The following is a 17798-nucleotide window of genomic DNA, read 5'->3' as shown; positions in this document are numbered from 1 at the left end:
TGTCGGCTGGCCGGGATCATGCCAAAATCCTGGCTTGGTTCCTGCTAAGCCAACCCAGAGCGGGCAGCATCACTGCCTGCAGGCAGAGGGGACGATATGGGGCAGGAAGAGGAGGTTTCTCCCCAAAATCTGGCTGCTGGGAGGATCTGCAGCGTGTTCCCAGGGAAGGATGGCCCCAGGGCTGATGGGGACGTGCCAGCCGGGAGGGCCCCCAGCCTGTGGCAGGGTGGGTGATGCCACGAAAAGGGCCTGGCCAGTTATTCTCTCACCAATTAAACTGGAAGCAGAGAGGGACCCGCGCCGAGGGCAGCAAATCATTTACCTGACCTTTCTCCTCCGCTGCCCATCACCGCCTCTCTGGGCTGCCGTCCCCTTTCCTTCCCCAGAGGATGCCGAGGGTTCGTGGGGGTGGCCCTGATCATTCCCAGGGGGACAGCAAAACTGCCTTTTGGGGTGACCCAACTGGTCTTTCAGTGATGCAAGGGAATAATGAGGCACCTCTACTCCCAAAAAATAGCTCCTTTGCTGCAGTTACATGTGGCTGCCTCGGTTCAGCAGCACAAACCACTCCCGCTTGTCTCTGTCCCGTTATCTCCTGAGTGCAAGAGCAGCCTGGATGTCGGAGTACTTCATCGCATCTCTCCTGGCCCCAGCAAAGCCCGGCTGAGCATCGGCACCCCTGGCACAGCAGCATCCCTGGCATGGCAGCATTCTAGGCTGCCTGTGACCATGGGCAGTATTTGCTGCCCTCCCTCCAGGCGATGCATCCCAGTGCCTAGCCCCATGTCAGAATTTGCCTCAAAAGTCCCTATTTTTCACTGGCACTGGGCAAAAAAAAAAAGAGCTCAAAAGGCACAAGCCCCTAAAGGCACCTACCACCACACCGGAGTGTTATTTTGATGCCTGCCATGTGATTTTTACACTAATCTCATAACACGGGGGAGCTCCGGGGGGAGCTGAGGTTTGAGCGCATGGTGCCGGCAGCACTGAGGCCGGCACCAACCTTTTGCTCAACTTATCTAAGCCTTCGAAAAGGCTCTTTTTTTAAGGGCCTGAGTTTGCTCCAGCTTTCTTACCCCAGCGTTTCGGAGGCCAGAGCAACAAGGCGGGTGAGGGAGTGTTTGATCTGCGTGGGCTGAAGCTCCCACCGGCGCTCCTGGCCAGGGGGGAAGCAACTTCACACGACCGCCAAGCCAGGCCTAAGCAGTTAAATCTGGGCTGACACGTTAATGAATTTCACAGTACGCCTGGAAAAACTCTCACCCAACCTCAATTTACCGGCACGGGGAGGGGGCCGGGGCTGGGGGAGGAGGGCGCCGCATTTTGCCGAAGGAAATCTTGTTCCCATTATCTTTTTGTGAGAGTGTTAAGCAGGACCGGGCATGGCTTTGCCTTTTTATCTCGCACACGTGGAATCGGGCGGGGGGGGGGGGGGCTGTGCAGTTCCTGTGGCTAATGAAAAAATAGCGTGCGTGTGTGTTTGCAGGAGCGCGCACATGTGCGAGCATCTGTGCATGCATATTCGTGCATGTGTGTGTATGCCCACACATGAGCATGTCTATGAATATGCATGCTTGCAGATGTAAGCATGCATATTTGTGTGCGTGCTAGTGCGCACATGTGTGTGCACGTGTAACGGTATGTGGATATTTCTGTGCGCATTTGTGTGTACGCATGTGCACATGTACATGCTTGTGTGCCCGTGAGCTTGTGTGTGTGCTTGTGCACATTTGTGCGCGCACACATCTGTGCATGTGCACACATGGGTTGCTACGTGGGCTTCTTTGTGTGTGTGCACATGCACACAGGGTAGAGTCTCAAATATAAGGAATTTGGGGGCTCCGTTGGTGATGCTGAGGATGGCACCCTGTGAGGCAGCAGGGGCAACACCGTCACACCCCCTGGCACGAGGCGGTTCGTCTTGCCAAAAGGCCGGCTGGGCTCTGTCACCGGAGCCGGCTGCCAGGAAAGGGGCAGGGGGGACAGTGGGGCTGCAAGTGCCCAGCTGGCACTGCCAGACCCCCCGGCTGCACCCCTCCATCCTGCGCTTGCCTGCCTTCGGCCGAGCGGTGCCCCATCCCTACACGTGCCCTTTCTGCTCCGTCCTGACCTCCCGGCACCGGTCCTGTGGGGCGGCAGATACTGCACATCTGGACGCCACATTGGGGCCGGCTGTGCCGTGCCGTGCCGTGCCCTGCCCGTCCCACTCCCCCAGTGCAGGCAGCCCTCGCCCCCAGCAGCAGCGGAGGGCACCGGGGCAGCTCCAGCCCACCCAGGGGGGCTCCCAGGTTTCACCTCCAGTCCTCACCCTCTCACCTTCCGTTGCAGCCTGCAACTGCAACCTGCATGCCCGGCGCTGCCGCTTCAACATGGAGCTGTACAAGCTCTCGGGCAGGAAGAGTGGCGGCGTCTGCCTCAACTGCCGGCACAACACCGCAGGGCGGCACTGCCACTACTGCAAGGAGGGCTTCTACCGCGACCTCAGCAAGTCCATCACAGACCGTAAGGCCTGCAAAGGTAAGCTGGGACGTCTCCATGCAGGCAGCACAGGTGATGTAATCTCTCTTGGTCTCCTTGCTCTTCCCTCCCCACCTTGGGACAACCCCCCCCCACACGAGGGGTTTCTGCTCCCCTTTGCTTTACCTGCTCTTTCTACTTTTGCTACCAAAATTACCCGATAATATCCCAAGCAAAGTGGAAGGCTTGCAGGCATTCGCCTCCCTGAGGGACCCGGAGTCCCCAGTGCCGCTTCTATGCTGGGCATTGAGGTCTCAATTTTTGCTCCATCCAGGGAAGAGAGTACTTACCAAAAAAATAATAATAAATAAAGCAAGCAAGATTTGGCTAGGTGCTGGAAGCAGGGAGAAGGGTAACTGAATACGGCCCAGCTCGACAAGTAAGTCGGAGCTGGGTACGGGTTTGTGGGACTGGGGACACTGTGGGCGCAGTGCTTCCTACCCGGGCTGTGGCTCAGGTCCCTCCATTTTCAGGGCTGAGGATGGAGGAAGCAGAGGCGCCCTGGCTACCTCCATCTGCCTGCACCTGCCTAATGCAGGCAGCAGCCTGCAGTCCGTCAGAGCAAGTCCTGCTCCACCATCCTTGCAGGGCAGTAATTGTGGAGCATTAAGGTGATGGAAAGCGTCTCGGATTCAAGGTGGCTCCTCTGGAGGGGAACGGGGTGGCAGAGCATCCCGGCGCGCCCAGGAGCTGGTGGGACATGGTGAGGGCTGATGCCGCTGGTGTGGGAGAAACACCAGCGAGTGATGCCCGGGCTGTGGCAGAGTGGAAGAGTGGGGTGCTGCGGCAGGTCCCCCCCTCACAGACAAACCTCCTGCCCCTGCCCGTCCCCTTGCCAAGCCACGGGCAGGTCTCTGCCAGCCCGGACCGGGGGGTGCCGCTTCCGGAGGGCTGGCAGGGTTTGCCCGTGGTTTGGAAATGCTGCAAAGGTTCAGCCTAGCCAGATGAACATGTGCATGAGGGCCGTCCCCTGCTACGGTGCATATGTTGAGGAGGATCTGGCAGTAAAGGCGGTACCCTGGGTCTGGGAGCCAGTTCCTGGCTCTGCCTTAGGGAACCAAGTTAATAATAAAATCCCTGATGCTTCTGCTTCTTTGGCTGCCCCTCCTTCAGTAAAGCAGAGAGTGTTTCCACCCCTTTCTTGTACTTATCCAGTGGTGGATCTGTTGGGATTGGGAGCTCCTTGGAGCAGGACCAGCACCTGGGAGCCTGCCTGCCCAGTGCCATGAATGGGAGCTGCCAGAGAGATATATAAATTCATGGAGATGTGACAAGACAGTTTGGGCTTGGTTTTTCCAAAGATGAGTCTGGTACCTACAGCTCAGATACCTGCACTCCTGCAAGAAAAAAAAGAAAGAAAAGGAAAAGCAAGGCTCATGACAGCAGATCTTAAAAGCAGGCTGCTGTGAACTGACATCTGCAGCTTTGAACAAAGGTCTTTGCACCCACCGCAGCACTGGTCCAGGGCAGAAGCTGAGCATCCCAGCAATGGCAGATTTTGCTAAAAATGAAGCTCGGTTCATATTCAGAAGGCAAAATACTAGCCCAAAGGCCAGGGACTATTACATTTTATTTAAACAAACCCCAAAGCATGTTACTAAATAGCTATCCAACCATGGTTCGTCTGTGCTGGGATGCAACATCTTTGAAATAGGCACAAAAATATCAACTGCAGATTGTGCAAGCCTGCATCTCCTGCTGGCAACTGAGCGGAGCCCTCAGCCACCAACCGGCGAGCAGGGAGGTTAGCTCTTCCCTCCAGCCACCGGCCCGCCAACAGCCGGCGTCACCGCTGGATGCTGTGAGACGGAAAACTGGGAGCATGGAAAAGGCAGAACAACCTACAGGATTAATTCAATGGTGGTAATTGAAAAGTCAAATAAAGAATGGCTGTGCATTAATCCCTGTAATTTAAACAAAGCTGTAAACCATGAGCTTTCTCCAATGAAAACTGGTGAAGCAGTAGCAGCTAAGCCTTAAGACGCAAAAATACCCTCAATATTAGGTGCAAGACATGCTTTCTGGCAAGCAGAGCTCGGTGAGTTAAGCTCCAAGCTAGTGACTTAATCCACCATTCAAGCACTGTGGGCCAGATCCTGGCAACCGGCAGGACTGCGAGCAGCAGGGCTCGGTGTGTGGGCAGTGGGCATGGAGCTGCACTGTGCCCCTGGCACCTGCATTCTCTGGTGCCAGGATGGGGTCCCCCAGCCAGCCCCCCTCTGTGGGTCAAGTCAGGACAAGGAGGGATGGAGATGCTACAGCTGGCATGGTGAGATGCAGGTATGCTGGGGTGTGGGACTGGTCGGGGTAAGGACTGAGTGCTGCCTGGGATGCTCTTCCCATCAAGAGCACGAAGGAGCAATGGATTTTCATGGGACTTCAGGAAGTCCCACCACGGTGGGGTGAGGGGCCAGAGGGTGGTCTGACAGAGACCAAGCTCATCTCCCAAAGACACCTATCTGTTGCGGACGTAAGATGAGCAAAACTGCCTTGATTGCTGATCCAGGTAAAACATCAAGAGTCATTGAAAGCCTTCTTCCACCACATGAAGAGGGATCTGCTTAGATGAATTGGATTCTGATTGTGCTGAGATTTATGTCCATCCTTAGACTCTACACCAGGAATACACTGCTGGGGCCCAAGAGATTACCCACAATGTGTGAAGCTAAGCGCTTGTTTAAATCTTTGCTGGAAGCGTGCCTTTGGCCATAAATTTTTTAGGGCACAGACTGTCTGTCCCTGTGCATGCAGAGCAGGAGTGATGGCTCCAGGGACCTCTGAGCTCTCCCTGCACGGTTATGTCTCCCAGACGAGCGGGTGTTTGGCAGGGCTTGTGCCCAGCTGCTCTGGGGTGGGTTGGACTTCGCTGGCTGGAGATGAGTGCTGCGGCCCTGGGAGCACTCCAAGCACCAATGGTGGGGTGAGAGCCCCTTGTTCAGGGCAGCACCAGGGTGATGCTGGTGGCACTGGGCTGCTCTTTCCAGCACAGGTGGTGATGAGGATGGGTGATGCTTCATGCCCAGCCCCACGAACAGAAACCTAAGGCTTTGCTAGCAGAAAAGAGACAAAGCAATGGATGGTTTCCAAGAGGTGTACCTGCCAGCTTGTCAAAGGCACCTGCTTCCTCCAAGTGCTGCAGGATCCAGCCAAGCCCACACAGAAGAGCCCTGTGGAGTAGGCATAGGGAGACCATCAGGATACAACTGGAGCAGCTGAAATGTCCCAGAGCATAGTGGTTCAAAAGAGGGCGGTAAAGCCGATGTTCTCCTCCAGGCAAAGCAGCGGTGCTGTTCCCATGGGTCATCTGAGGCTGGCCAAGCACTGGACCACCGCTGCTGGCTTTGCTCCTTGCAGTCCAGGGCTGGACCATCCCATGATCTCAGGGCCTTTGGGGGTCCTTGGTGAGCTGCCAGCGGGTGTTTGCAGGAGAGCTGGGAAAGCCTGGCTCACTGGGGAGAGCCGGCCGCCCTGGCAGGAGACAAGCCTGTTGTGACTGAAGAAAGACCCCGTGTTTCCGACAGCCCTACGTCATGCCAAGACTCCCTCGCTCACTGCCATTTGTTATCACAGCTGAGCCCCCAAAATATCCTTGTCAAAAAGACGTCCGCTTCCAGTCCCAGCCAAGATCTGATAAGGATGAAGCATCTGGTCCCCATTAGAGGCTGCTCACTCTGGTTTCTGGCCGTGCAGGAGCAGTGCCATGGTGCTCCCACCAGTCCCATCTGGTGAAAATTAGGGAAACGATAACATCAGGGGGGCAGGCAGGGGGGGATGTTTTTGTTTTGCTTTGGAATCACGTTCAACTCTTACACTGATGGAGGCCAAGATAACCCCCTCCATCTCATAGCCAGTCCAGTCCTGGGCAGGCAGATGGGAAGGTCCTCTCCTGAGTGAGCATCTGCTTCCCACACCCCTCCTCATAGGGAACCCCTGGTGGGTCCGTCATCCAGCGTTGTGTGATGGAGAGTCACTTTGGGTCTGTCCTGAGGATGGACACCCAACTTTACCCACCTCAGTTGTGGCTTTTTCCCTGGGGAGGCTGTGGTGGAAAGCCATGGGGTCATCCTTTCATTGGGGTTTCCAGGAGGCAGGATGGGTTTTGAAGCTAAAGAGCTTGGGAAGCATCAAGAAGATCCACTTCAGACCATTCTAAGACCAAAACAAGGCTGAAGTTTGTGTAAAGGCTCAGTGTTGGATCAGCTCTGTGGACTGGAAAGCTCAGAGGTGGGGGAGCAAGTGGAGAAAATGCCGTTTACTGCTGCGACAGGAACATCGCCCTGGGGATGAGGTGGGAGAAGAGTAGACCCGGGCAGGTATCTGTCCACTTTTTGTCCCTGCAGTGCCCTCAGTCCCACCCTGGCCATGGACAAGGGTTTACATTGCCCCATATGAGTCCCGCTCCCTTTGCTTGCACAGGACAAGGCTGGCAGCAGGCGTGGGGCTGCCCATGGAAATCCCTCCTCCTGCCTGCGTACATGCCAGGCTGTCCCCAGAGCAGCTGCATGGCAAAGCCGGCAGGAAGGAGTTGTTCTGTTGGTGTCCAGACCTTAAATGCCAGCTGGAAGCTGCAGGTGCCTGTGTGAGCTGTGGGGTCTCCAGGGGTTCACTCTGAGCATCCCCATCAGTGGAGGCTGTACCCTAGCCAAGCCCTTCATCCGCTTGCCCTCCTGCCCATGCTGCTTGCAGCACACACGGGGCCACGTCCGGACCCGTGTGTCTTGGCTGTGCCAGCCCCAGCAGCTACTTTCCACTGGTGTGCTGGAAGGACCCACCTTCTCCTTGCCTCTCCAGGGGCGGCATGTTGGGTCCAGTTTGGGATTTGCGTTGTGCATCACCTCTCACGTAACCTTTTCTCTCTCCCACCCAGCTTGTGACTGCCACCCTGTCGGCGCGGCTGGCAAGACCTGCAACCAGACGACAGGGCAGTGCCCGTGCAAGGACGGCGTGACCGGCCTCACCTGCAACCGCTGTGCCAAGGGCTACCAGCAGAGCCGCTCACCAGTGGCCCCCTGCATCAGTGAGTGCTGCCGTGCCCTGCCCTGCACTTGGGGACCCACGTTGGGGAATGCTCTGCTTGGGCTGGCTTCAGTGGGTGCCTCTCGGTGCCCCACCCGTGTGTGGGTGGCTTGTAGTGGGTGGGAGGCTGAGATGAGAGGGTGTCCATCCTTATGGACGTCCTCCAGGACATGGTCAAGTTAGGACAGTTGGGTCACCTTCTGGGGCCACCCGTGCTTCACATGTCTCAGAGCAGGAGGCTCTGAAAGACCCCTTGGGTTAGCGCTTCCAGCTGGCTGAAACAGCTCTGCTAGGTCATATCTTCAGCTGCGGCAAGGTGACCTCCTCACCCAGCTAAGCCCTGAGTGTGGTCAGGTCTGGGGCAAGGCTAGATCCTGTGGTCAGCATAAAACAGTGTTTTTTGTTGCAGTGGGTCTGAATTTGACCCAAGCAGCAGAGGAACAACTTACTGGCACTGCCGGAGCTGTGGCAGTGGGGGTGAGCTGGCGGGGCTGGCTCCTCTCCTTCTGTTCTTCCCCAGATTTGGGGTTAGGACAGAATTTCCCCCATTTTTTGTCACCAGCCATCCCAAGAAAGTGTTGTCTTTGTCCACGCTTATCCTTGTGCTGTGCAGCCTGGAGCACACACCGATCAGCCGAGCATCTGTCTGATGCCCAAACTGAGTTCAGATGAGCTGAGCACCCAGAGAGCATCCGTCCCTAAAGCACATCCTCTGCAGCAGCAACTTAGGGCTCTTGGGGGGCTCCAGCATCTCAGCCTGTCCCGATTGACTGAGCTCAGTTTGGGCATCTCTAGGTCTGTTTAGTGGCCTGCAACATTTAGGTCAGACTCGTCCTATCATCTTTCTTAGTGAGCTGCTGGAGGTGACCCACAAAATCTCCTCTGTACCCCACTTGCAGAGGGCTTTTGCCCAGGTGTCATTCCCAGACTGGGGATCCCTTTTCCCTAAGACATCTCTCACTTTCCCTTCCAGAGATCCCTGCCATCAACCCCACCTCCCTGGTCACCAGCACGGAAGCGCCTGCAGGTAAGTGCTCCGCATCCTGGGCTGAGCTCACAGCCCCAGCCCTGCCAGAGACATCCCATCCCACCTCCCTTCTCCCCAGCACACCAGGGAGAAGGGTTGAGTCCAGAACCTGTCCTGTCACCGCCACACTCAGCCTACCCTGGCACTGCAGGATGTGGCCCAGCAGATGCCATGCCAGACAGGTAAAGCAGCTGCTTTGTAACTCCTCCCCGACTGCCCCTCTTCTATCAGCCACCCCCTGTCATCTCTTCTACCTTCCTGGCACCTCTGTGCCCTACGTGGTGGTCACCAGCAGTGGGAGCGGATGGGTTGTGCTGATGCCAGGCCAGGTCTTCAGAGGCACACGTGGCTGTGTGTCAGAGGGGACCGTAGCAGAGCTTTTCTCTCCTCCATCTCCTTCCACAGTCCCGTCGGCACCGTAGCGTGGCTCTTCCTAGCCATCCCACTGTCTATCCCTCTGGAGGGATCCCAATTTAGGTTGGGGGGGAGAAGCTAGGGAAGGAAGCAGCCTTTTTCCTCTTTGGGCCACCCTTCACCTGGCAGTCCCCAAGACCGTGGTCTTCTCCTGCATGCCAGCATGGGGGAATAGACACCCTGCACCATCCTCCACTCCATCCCATGGCATGTGGTCCTGGGAAGACAGCAGGGGCACCTCCAGCTCCCCATGCCCATATTTAACAAGGAGCTTCCCTGTGCCGTTCAGGGTACGTCCATCCCAGGCGAGCCTGCGCTGGGTCATGGAGACCCGGTGCCCTGCGTGCATCCTTCTCCCCAGCTTTCCTTCCCACAGCCACCCCACTTTACGGGTAGAAATTGCCAACAGCCCGTTCCCAGGCTGGTGCGTGCCTGTGATGTGCTCCTCAGCCTTTTGGGAACATCTTCCAGCATGGCCCCTGCAGCCACCTGCATGTACTCGGTGCCTGTAGGAGGGGGACTGGAACAAGGGGTGTCAAAGATACGGAGCTATGGAAGGAGTAAAGTGTGTGGATGGGAGTGGAGGGGCGAGATGTGTGGAAGGAGGCTGGTGGCTCGGCTCGTTGCGGAGCGGTCCTGGCCCCTGTACGCATGCAGATCACATGTATTGACGCAGAGGCTGGGCGTGCTGCACAGCCCAGCACCCACGGACACATTTCAGCCCTCCCGACCCTGCTCTGCAGAGGGGCTGGGCAACAGGAGGTGTTATTGGGATGTGAGTCGAGCAGCCCTGCGTGGATCTGGCAGAGGTTTCATTCCACGCTGTGGCAGCGGAGGAGAGCCGTTCCTTGGTGGAGTGTGCGTCTTGCACAGTGGGACGACTGTAAGAGCTGAGCTGTCTGTGACAGTAACACTGTTGGGGAGGTTGCGCAGGATGGGGCAGACCACCACCACCTCTACTCCTGCCTGCCCTGCTTGCCCTGCCTGCCCTGCCTGGTGCGAGGGAGGGAGCTGGGAACACCGGGCTTTATGAAAAGGAAAACAAAGGGGGAGGGGAAAGGGGGATTTGGACGGTTTTGTTGCAAACAGAGAGTGACACATGGAGCAGAGTTAATCAAGGTGACTCCCCTCCAGTGCTTTATAAATAGGAACAGTCTTAGAGTGATGTCTGATAATTTCAGCTGCGTAAAAATAAATGGCACTCACTGGACACCCGGGTGTTTACTTTGTTTTAGTGGAGCAGGTCTGCCTTAAACTGCCTCTAGTTTTATCTGTGGGTTTGCTGTTTTAAGATTTCTGGCTTCTAGCTTGAATATCTTTAACGCAAAGTAGCTCACCTCTGCCCAGAGTCTGCGCCAGTGGAGCAGGGGACCTGGTTGTGGTCCTGCTCCCCCCTTTGCTGGGGGGGATCAGAGATGGGGCAGGTGATCCTACCTTGCCCAACTCTGCCTGGGGTACCCTGCCTCCGGTGTGCTTGTGCTGCAGGCAGGGCTGGCCACAGAGGTGCACCCTGCCTGCTGCCTGCACCCTGCCTGCACCCCTCTCCCCTAGGAACCTCCGGGCTCTTCCACAAGCAGGGCACTCCCCGAGGGGGCTCTCAGACCCCCAGTGCCCCACGGTCCTCCCACCCCAGGCTGCCTCTGAGATGCTTTTCCCCCCATTCCCCCCCCTCCCTCCCTGCCTCTGGCAGCAGGTGCCGGGCTGCGGGAACAGGGGGACATTGTTCGGGGCTGCCATGCTCAGGTGCTGGGCTTCCCCCCCTTTCCCCATCCTCCTCCCTGCTGGGGTCCCATCCCTGGGTGTGTCCGGGCTTTTCACTGATGTTGCCATCCTCTGCATTGCCCTTCCCGGCTTTCTCTTGCTTTTCCAACCTTCTGGAGCCTTTGAGGTCCGGCTTTGATCCCTCTGCCCAAGCGGCCAACTGGCTCGGCAGCAAAATGTCCCGGGTCCACTTCTCGTAATTTTTATTATTATTATCTTGAAATATTTTCCACTTAGTGGGGAAAAAAAAAAAAAAAAAAATCCTTGTTCCCTGTTAGCAGAATTAACAAAACTTGTGGAGCGCAAAACAGGGCTTTAAAGGAATTCAAAGTCAGCAGTAAAAGATTTGCAGCCATAACACCTAATTAAGTTACATCTCTCTTAAAACAAAATATTCCTTCTTTTTTTCAAGGCGAGGAGAAGTAAACCAGATGTGCAAACTTGCCGCCTCTCACACATGCTCCCCCCCAGAGATGTGGGATGCCCGTGTCGGGCTGGTGGCTCTCTGACTGCCTCCTCCCGCACACGTGCGGCTTCACCCGGTGCTTGCCCCGCTCTGTCCAACCATCCCACGTGCCGGCTCCCTGCCGGCAGCAGAGAAATTGCCCGTGCATACGGCACTACTGCCTGCACCACAGGCCGATGCCAGACGGGCATCAGCAGGCAGCGATTCGGTGGGCGCACGCCCGTGGCAGCCATCACCCTGATGGCCGTGGAGGGTCCCACCCCTCGCCAGCATTTACCGAGTCTGCCGCCGTTATGGGTCTCTCCATCAGTGTAGGGAAGCTTTATGGTGGTACTGGTGAGAGATGGCCGCAGGGCGAAGCCGGGAGCTAGGACTGCCTGTGCCGTGGCTGTAGTGGGGCCAGGGGGGCCAAGAGCTCCCCTGGGACACAAACAGGACCGAGCAGTGTCCAGGACAGGGCTGTAGCATATCCCAAGGATGGATCAGTGTTTGGGATGGGACTGTAAGGCATCCCAGGGGATGCAGCATTGTCTCAGGGTTTGCGGGTGCAGTTTCACAGCCTCAGACTGGGGTGGGTCTCTGCCAGCCCCTCCACGGGGCTCTGGCTGCCCTGTCAGGCTGCACAGACATGGCAGGAGGGTGGCTGCAGGTGGAGACTAAACTTGATCTTTCCACTACCCTGCAGCGTGTGTAGCACCACGTCTGGGAACTTTAAAAGGGAGCTGGGAAGATGGGGGATGCCCTGGGAGCTGCCAGGGGAGAGGTGCTCCTGAAGCAGCTTCTCTGAAGGCCATCCAGCTTCCTCTGATGGTTTTGTGGGGTGGACAGAGAGCACGCTGCCCAGCTGGGCTGGAAGGGCAGGCAGAGCCGCGGGCAGGCTCCCTCGGGACTGCCTGCGGGAAAAGCAACGACCTGCCATGTGGCACCCTGGCAGGCATGGGAGGATGGAGCTGTGGTCCGTAGCTGTGTCCCGGTGGGGGGCTGAGACCCTGAGTAGGAGAGGCGGTTTGGGGAGGTGCGGGCAGGACCCAGCTGCGCCCCCCCCAGGTGGAGACTGAGCTGGGCGGCAGCCCTGGCACCCCTCGCCTGGCCACTTCACCAGCCACAGCACCCACACTCGCCCCACATGTGGTGATGGAGGCCTTGTGCTCAAAGGCAAGGAAGGGAAACTCTCGACTTATTTGGTCTTTTTTTTTTTTCTTCCCAAGTTTTTTACATAAATTGAGCAGGAATTGATTTTATATTTGAGGAATGTTTCTCAGCACAAAGCCGAGATTAAAAAAATCCCCAAACTAATCCCAAATTGTTGATTCCCAGTACTGTTTTCTGACTCTTTGGAATCACTGTTTTATGATGTTAATCATGAGCAGGAGCCCAGGGCAGTTAACTGGTTTTCTTTCTGCTTTTCTTACCTTTCTTTCTTCCCCGTTGCCGAGCGAGGTGGGTGGTAGGTTGGCCAAGGCTGCCCTGCAGCCCAGTCCCACCACCCATCAGCCCGCCACCCATGGGCTCAGCACCAGTGTGGCCTCGGTACCGTGTGGCAGCCACCCTGGCCATTGTCCGGGTGGACACTCTGGTTCGTGCCACCCTCCTCCACCACGGCACCTAGTGCCCATGGTGAAGCTGTGACCGATGCCAGCTGCAGGATGGTTTCCATGCCCCACGGCCACTCCTTTCGCTCCTGGCCCTGCATGTTGTGGCGCTGGCAAACTGCTGTGGTGGCATGGCTCCCAGCTCTTGCTCCAGTGGTGGGAGCACCGCAAATTCATGTGGTCTTGCATTTTCACCGAAGGCTTGCGCAGGGCCAGGACCCAAACTGGACCCTGTGGTGGGTGAGGAGGGGGATGCCCTGCACCCATCCCCCCAAAAAATGTCTGGTAGCCCATCCATGCCAGGGCGGTTGCTTCGGCACACAGACAGCTTCCTCCGCTCTGCTTGGGGAGGAAAAGGGCACCCATCCTGCTGGGCACTCCCCAAAATAAGGTGGGAGCTCCCTTTCGGAGTGCCCTTCAGGTAGCAAGAAAAGACGGAGCACTGTGCCAGGGATGGGGCCATAGCATGTCCCAGGGCATGCAGCAGTATCCAGGATGGGGCTGTGGCATATCCCAGGAACGGGAGCACCTTCAGCACTGTGGCCGAAAGCTTCAGTGCACTCAGTAGCCACCCCACGCAGGGGGACCCCGCGTCCCCTCTGCAGCCAGCACCGCTGTCCCAGGGGATGCAGCAGGGCCAGGGCAGCTCTGTCAGCCCAGGCAGAGGGGCAGCGCAGCAGCACGGGGGGGGGGAGAGACGAGAATTAGGGCTCACCCCCCTCTGCCAAGAATTAGCTTCGTGCTGCGCCACTTCTATCGATGACAAATTTGGAACAGGCAGCACAAAGTCCTCGATAAAAAGAAGCCGGGCAGAAAGGAGAGCAGCAGAGCTCAGGGCAAGTTCATGCTCCTGGGCTTCTTTCTTTCCTCTTTTCTCCTCCTGCCTTGGCACAGGGAGCTGTTATTTCCCTGTCTTCCCCCAGACCCTCGCCTCCATCCCCTGCGATCGCTGTGGCAACCCACAAACAAAGACAACTTCAGGGACTGCTGGCTCTGTCCCGGGATGCAGGGCCAAGCTGGAGAGAGAACCTGCAAGGGGGAGAGAAAAGAAGAAAGATGGGCTTAGAAAAAACATGCCATTTAGAAAGAGACAAATTGAGATGTTCAAAGGAAGATGGCAGGGGGAAGAAAGGAGGAGAACTGGGCTGCTTCAGGCAATTGTTGGGATCAAAGCCGTTGGGGAGAAGGAAAGAGGCATTCCCTGCCCTCCCTCTGCTTGAGATGCAAATCTGGGGTCTTTAGAAGTGCACAAAAAAAAGCCTCCTTGAGGACATGAGTCTCTCCCAAGAGCTGGGGGACAGCAGGGAGGGATGCTGCGTGGGGTGGACAGCCTGGTGGCCTCCCCAGCTGTTCTGGAGCAGCGTGAGCAGGGGATGCTTGGGCAGCAGGAGCGACCTGGCAGAGCAGAGCTGCTTCCCCCACCCACCTGCTCCCCCTGGCCTGAGTCCCCTTCCCTGTTTTGGGGACACCGGTGAGGTGCAGGTCTCTGGAGGGGCTGCCCCATGAGGATGCTTCCCACCACCCCAGGCCCTGAGGGCTGAGTCACCCCTGAGGATCACAACCCCCTTGGCCTGCGGTCAGACCTTCCTTTGGGTCCCCTCCCTGCAGGGCTGATAGTGGCATTGGTGCTGAGTCCCCTCTTCTCCACGTCGTCCAGGTTTGTGTGGCCACAACTGTTCTGATTGACTCTCCTTGGCCATGGCTCCTGCCCGCTCTCCATGGTGGCCACCGTCACCTCACCTGCATTTCTCCCATCCGTCCCCTTCTGCATCCTGGAAGAGAGTCCCCAGGCTCCCTCCACCGCCTCTGTGCTGATTTATCCTGCAGGACACCATTACCATCAGCACAGGAGGTGACACAGTCTGCTCGATGGGCTCAAAGCCACTTGGTTTCTCTTCCCAGCTGATGTAGTGTCAGTGTTCATGATGGGACTTGAGCCCCCAGCCCCTGTGAGCTGCCGGGGGGGCAGCTGGACTCACTGGACCCCCATCCCCAGCAGCAGCCCAGGCCCTGGCTCAGGAGCCTTCTGGAGGGTGCTGGGATGTGGAGTAGCCACCACCCTCTGCCAGGCTGGGTCTCGCTGCTGTCCCCTCTGCCCTGTTCCCCCTTCCCTTGCGGTGGGACGGGACCCCACATGCTTCAAGCCCCTCAGTGCTCAACCCTCTGTTCTTCCTCCACAGACTGTGACTCCTACTGCAAGCCAGCCAAGGGCAACTACAAGATTAACATGAAGAAGTATTGCAAGAAAGACTATGGTAAGGACTTCCTCCCTCCCTGGGCCATGCTGGGCTTTGCCACAGAGGCAGCTGAGGGCTGGCCACAGGCCGACCGTGGGTGGGGGAGATGCAGATGTCCCAGGGGATGGGGAGCACCCAGCATGGAGAGACGTCCCCAAATCAGGCCTCCCAAAGGAGCAATGGATGAGGCAGGTGGGGCTGCCAGGGACAGGCAGTTCCTGTTGCCAAAGCTTCCTTCGGGGAGCAAGGCGAAGCATCCCCCGTCACTGTGCCTCCCCCTGTTTTCCCTCAGTGGTCCAGGTGAACATCCTGGAAATGGAGACGGTGGCCAACTGGGCCAAGTTCACCATCAACATCCTCTCTGTCTACAAGTGCCGTGACGAGCGGGTCAAGCGCGGTGACAACTTCTTGTGGATCCATCTGAAAGACCTGTCCTGCAAGTGCCCCAAGATCCAGATAAGCAAGAAGTACTTGGTCATGGGGATCAGCGAAAACTCCACTGACCGGCCGGGACTGATGGCCGACAAGAACAGCCTGGTCATCCAGTGGCGGGACGCCTGGACGCGCCGCCTTCGGAAACTGCAGCGGCGGGAGAAGAAAGGGAAGTGCGTGAAGCCCTGAGGGGTTTCCACCCATCCCGTCCCATGCCGTGCTCAGCCTCAGCCCGGCTGTGCACTGCTAGACTGCACCCAGAGACTCTGTACATATATATAGTGTGAAAGGACTCTTCTGTCTATAGTGTATATTTTGGCAATGGTTTCCCTTTGTATGTGCGGGTGCACGCGTGGGTGTGTGTGGGGGGGTCTTTTTCTCTAAGTGTGTATTAAAAATAACGCAGTATTGACAAACCTTTAATGAGGAGCAAAGCGGAGCGAGATCCCGTGGGTGCCTGTCATCTGAAGGAGCTTGAAGGGAATTGGTGTCCTGCTCTGGGCATGCTGTTCATAGCACTCATTTTCTAGGCTTTTCTTTTCCCTTTAACAAAGTCTTCTGCCCGGTGTTGACATCTGAGTTGACAGCTCTCCCTTCTCCAGTGTCCAGGGCCTGCCACTTCCTCGCTTTCTGAAAAATGTGCTGCTGTCAGACCTCTCTCTGCCCTTCTTCTTGCCCAGTAGGAACAGGAGGTCAGAGCCTTCTGTCCTTCATCCTGATGTGCATACGGGCAGGCTGAGTGGAGACCATCCAATGCTGCAGAGGAACCAGCCCCAGGAGCTACACCAGGAAGAACAAATGAACTTTTGCAAGCCCTGATTCTCTGGTGACCTCAGGTTTACATGGACCAGCGCTGCTGCCTGGGGCAGGACCCATGTGATGCTGCAGTGCTATGGAGAGAAGTCAAGGCCTGGCAGTGGGTTGGTGGCCACTACCAGGCAGAGCTGTGTCCACCAGCAAGAAAGGGACAGACTTCATGACCCTCTGGCCATTACCTATCCTGGTGCATAGTCCAGGCGACCCAGCAGGAAAGACCTGGAGACACCCATTTTCCCCTCCCATGTCCACCAAGGCTATAGCCTGCCCTGCCAGCAAGACCTGGGATGGATTGGACAGGCTGACCAGAGCCATCGTGTATCATCATCCATCCACCCAGGTCTATGTCCCTATATTCTCAGCTGGTACCAGCTGATATAATTCCACCTGTTTCTGTTGAGCTGACACCAAGTGACGATCTCCCTTGGTGTGCATCCTTCAGAGCTGGCCTGACTGTGTGCTCTTCTAGGAAGTATTGCTGAGGTCGAGGTTGTCTGAGGACAGGCACAAGGCAGAGGTGGCAGGAAGAGAGAAGAGCTTTTGTTGACCCACCTCTAGTCTTCTATTTCTTCTTCACTCTATATTAGTCTCCAGTTCAAACAGACAACAGTATCTTCCCATGTTGAGGTTGTAGCGGTCTTGGCATAATAAATATGAGTAGAAATAATAGGTGATCTAACAATAGATATTCCTTTCCCTACAAACTTTGCCTTTCTTATTGAATGGCTCAGCGAGGTACTGTAGCTTAAGTCACAGTCTTCCAGTGCTTTAGGATGATGCTTTGCCCATTTGAGCCCACGGCAGCTTGTATGGACTCCCCATCTCATGGGTAGTCTGGTGCTTCTGGGCTCCAGCATCCCAGGGTGGTGCTGGAGCCTGCAGCTGAAGAGACTGGTGGAGCATTGTTGGGGTTCAGGACAGGGAAGTTTGGGGAGTGAAGATCTAGACACTTGGGGACATGGACATGCGGGTGCCCTAGCTGGGGAGCTTAGTGCATTGGTGAAGCTGCTAGAGGTGCTGAAAGTGGCTTTTCAGAGATGCTGGTGGCCTGCAGTGACATCTTTCAGGTCCCATGCATGTTGGGGTGCTTACACAGGGCACAGGCAGAGATGGGGGAAGGCCAGAAGCTGAAGGGCAAAGGGTATGTAGGACCACTTGCGTTTAGATGAGCTGGTCCTATGCCACACTCCTGACATAGACCTCCCCTCGCTTCCCTCCTCCAGCTGAGCTAAGGGGACCCTTCCATCTCTGGTTCCTCTTTTTCTGGTTGTCATAGGCTATCAGCCTCTGCCATGAGATGGCCCTTGAAGTATGTGGGCCACCCAGCCCTCCTCTTCCTCCCATGTCTGCTTGCACCCAGGACCCCAGGAAACAGAGCTGCTGCCCTTGCCCCAGGCTCACTCCAACTCCATGCACCTGACAGTCCTGATACAAGAGTCAGTGGTAGAACATCTTTTGGTTGTGCACGGCTGGGACTCCCATCAGGGTCATCCCCACAGCCCCAAGGGGCTGCTTGGCAT

At 56.8% G+C, this 17798-nt stretch overlaps 1 protein-coding gene across 1 annotated transcript in view; it reads left to right on the top strand.

The window, feature by feature from the left end:
• Window positions 1-15871, top strand: part of NTN3 (netrin 3) — a 30749-nt gene extending 14878 nt beyond the window's left edge. The window contains exons 3-7 of the mRNA XM_049791065.1: window positions 2329-2517; window positions 7385-7534; window positions 8507-8560; window positions 14974-15048; window positions 15323-15871. Of these exons, the coding sequence (XP_049647022.1) occupies window positions 2329-2517; window positions 7385-7534; window positions 8507-8560; window positions 14974-15048; window positions 15323-15651 (797 nt within the window). The 3' untranslated portion in view covers window positions 15652-15871. The remainder of the gene's footprint in view (window positions 1-2328; window positions 2518-7384; window positions 7535-8506; window positions 8561-14973; window positions 15049-15322) is intronic.
• The last annotated feature ends 1927 nt before the right edge of the window (window positions 15872-17798 follow it).

This window comes from Accipiter gentilis, chromosome 33 (genome assembly GCF_929443795.1).
Source record: "Accipiter gentilis chromosome 33, bAccGen1.1, whole genome shotgun sequence".
NCBI classification, from domain to species: domain Eukaryota; kingdom Metazoa; phylum Chordata; class Aves; order Accipitriformes; family Accipitridae; genus Astur; species Astur gentilis.
This window is presented reverse-complemented; position numbering and strand designations above follow the sequence as displayed.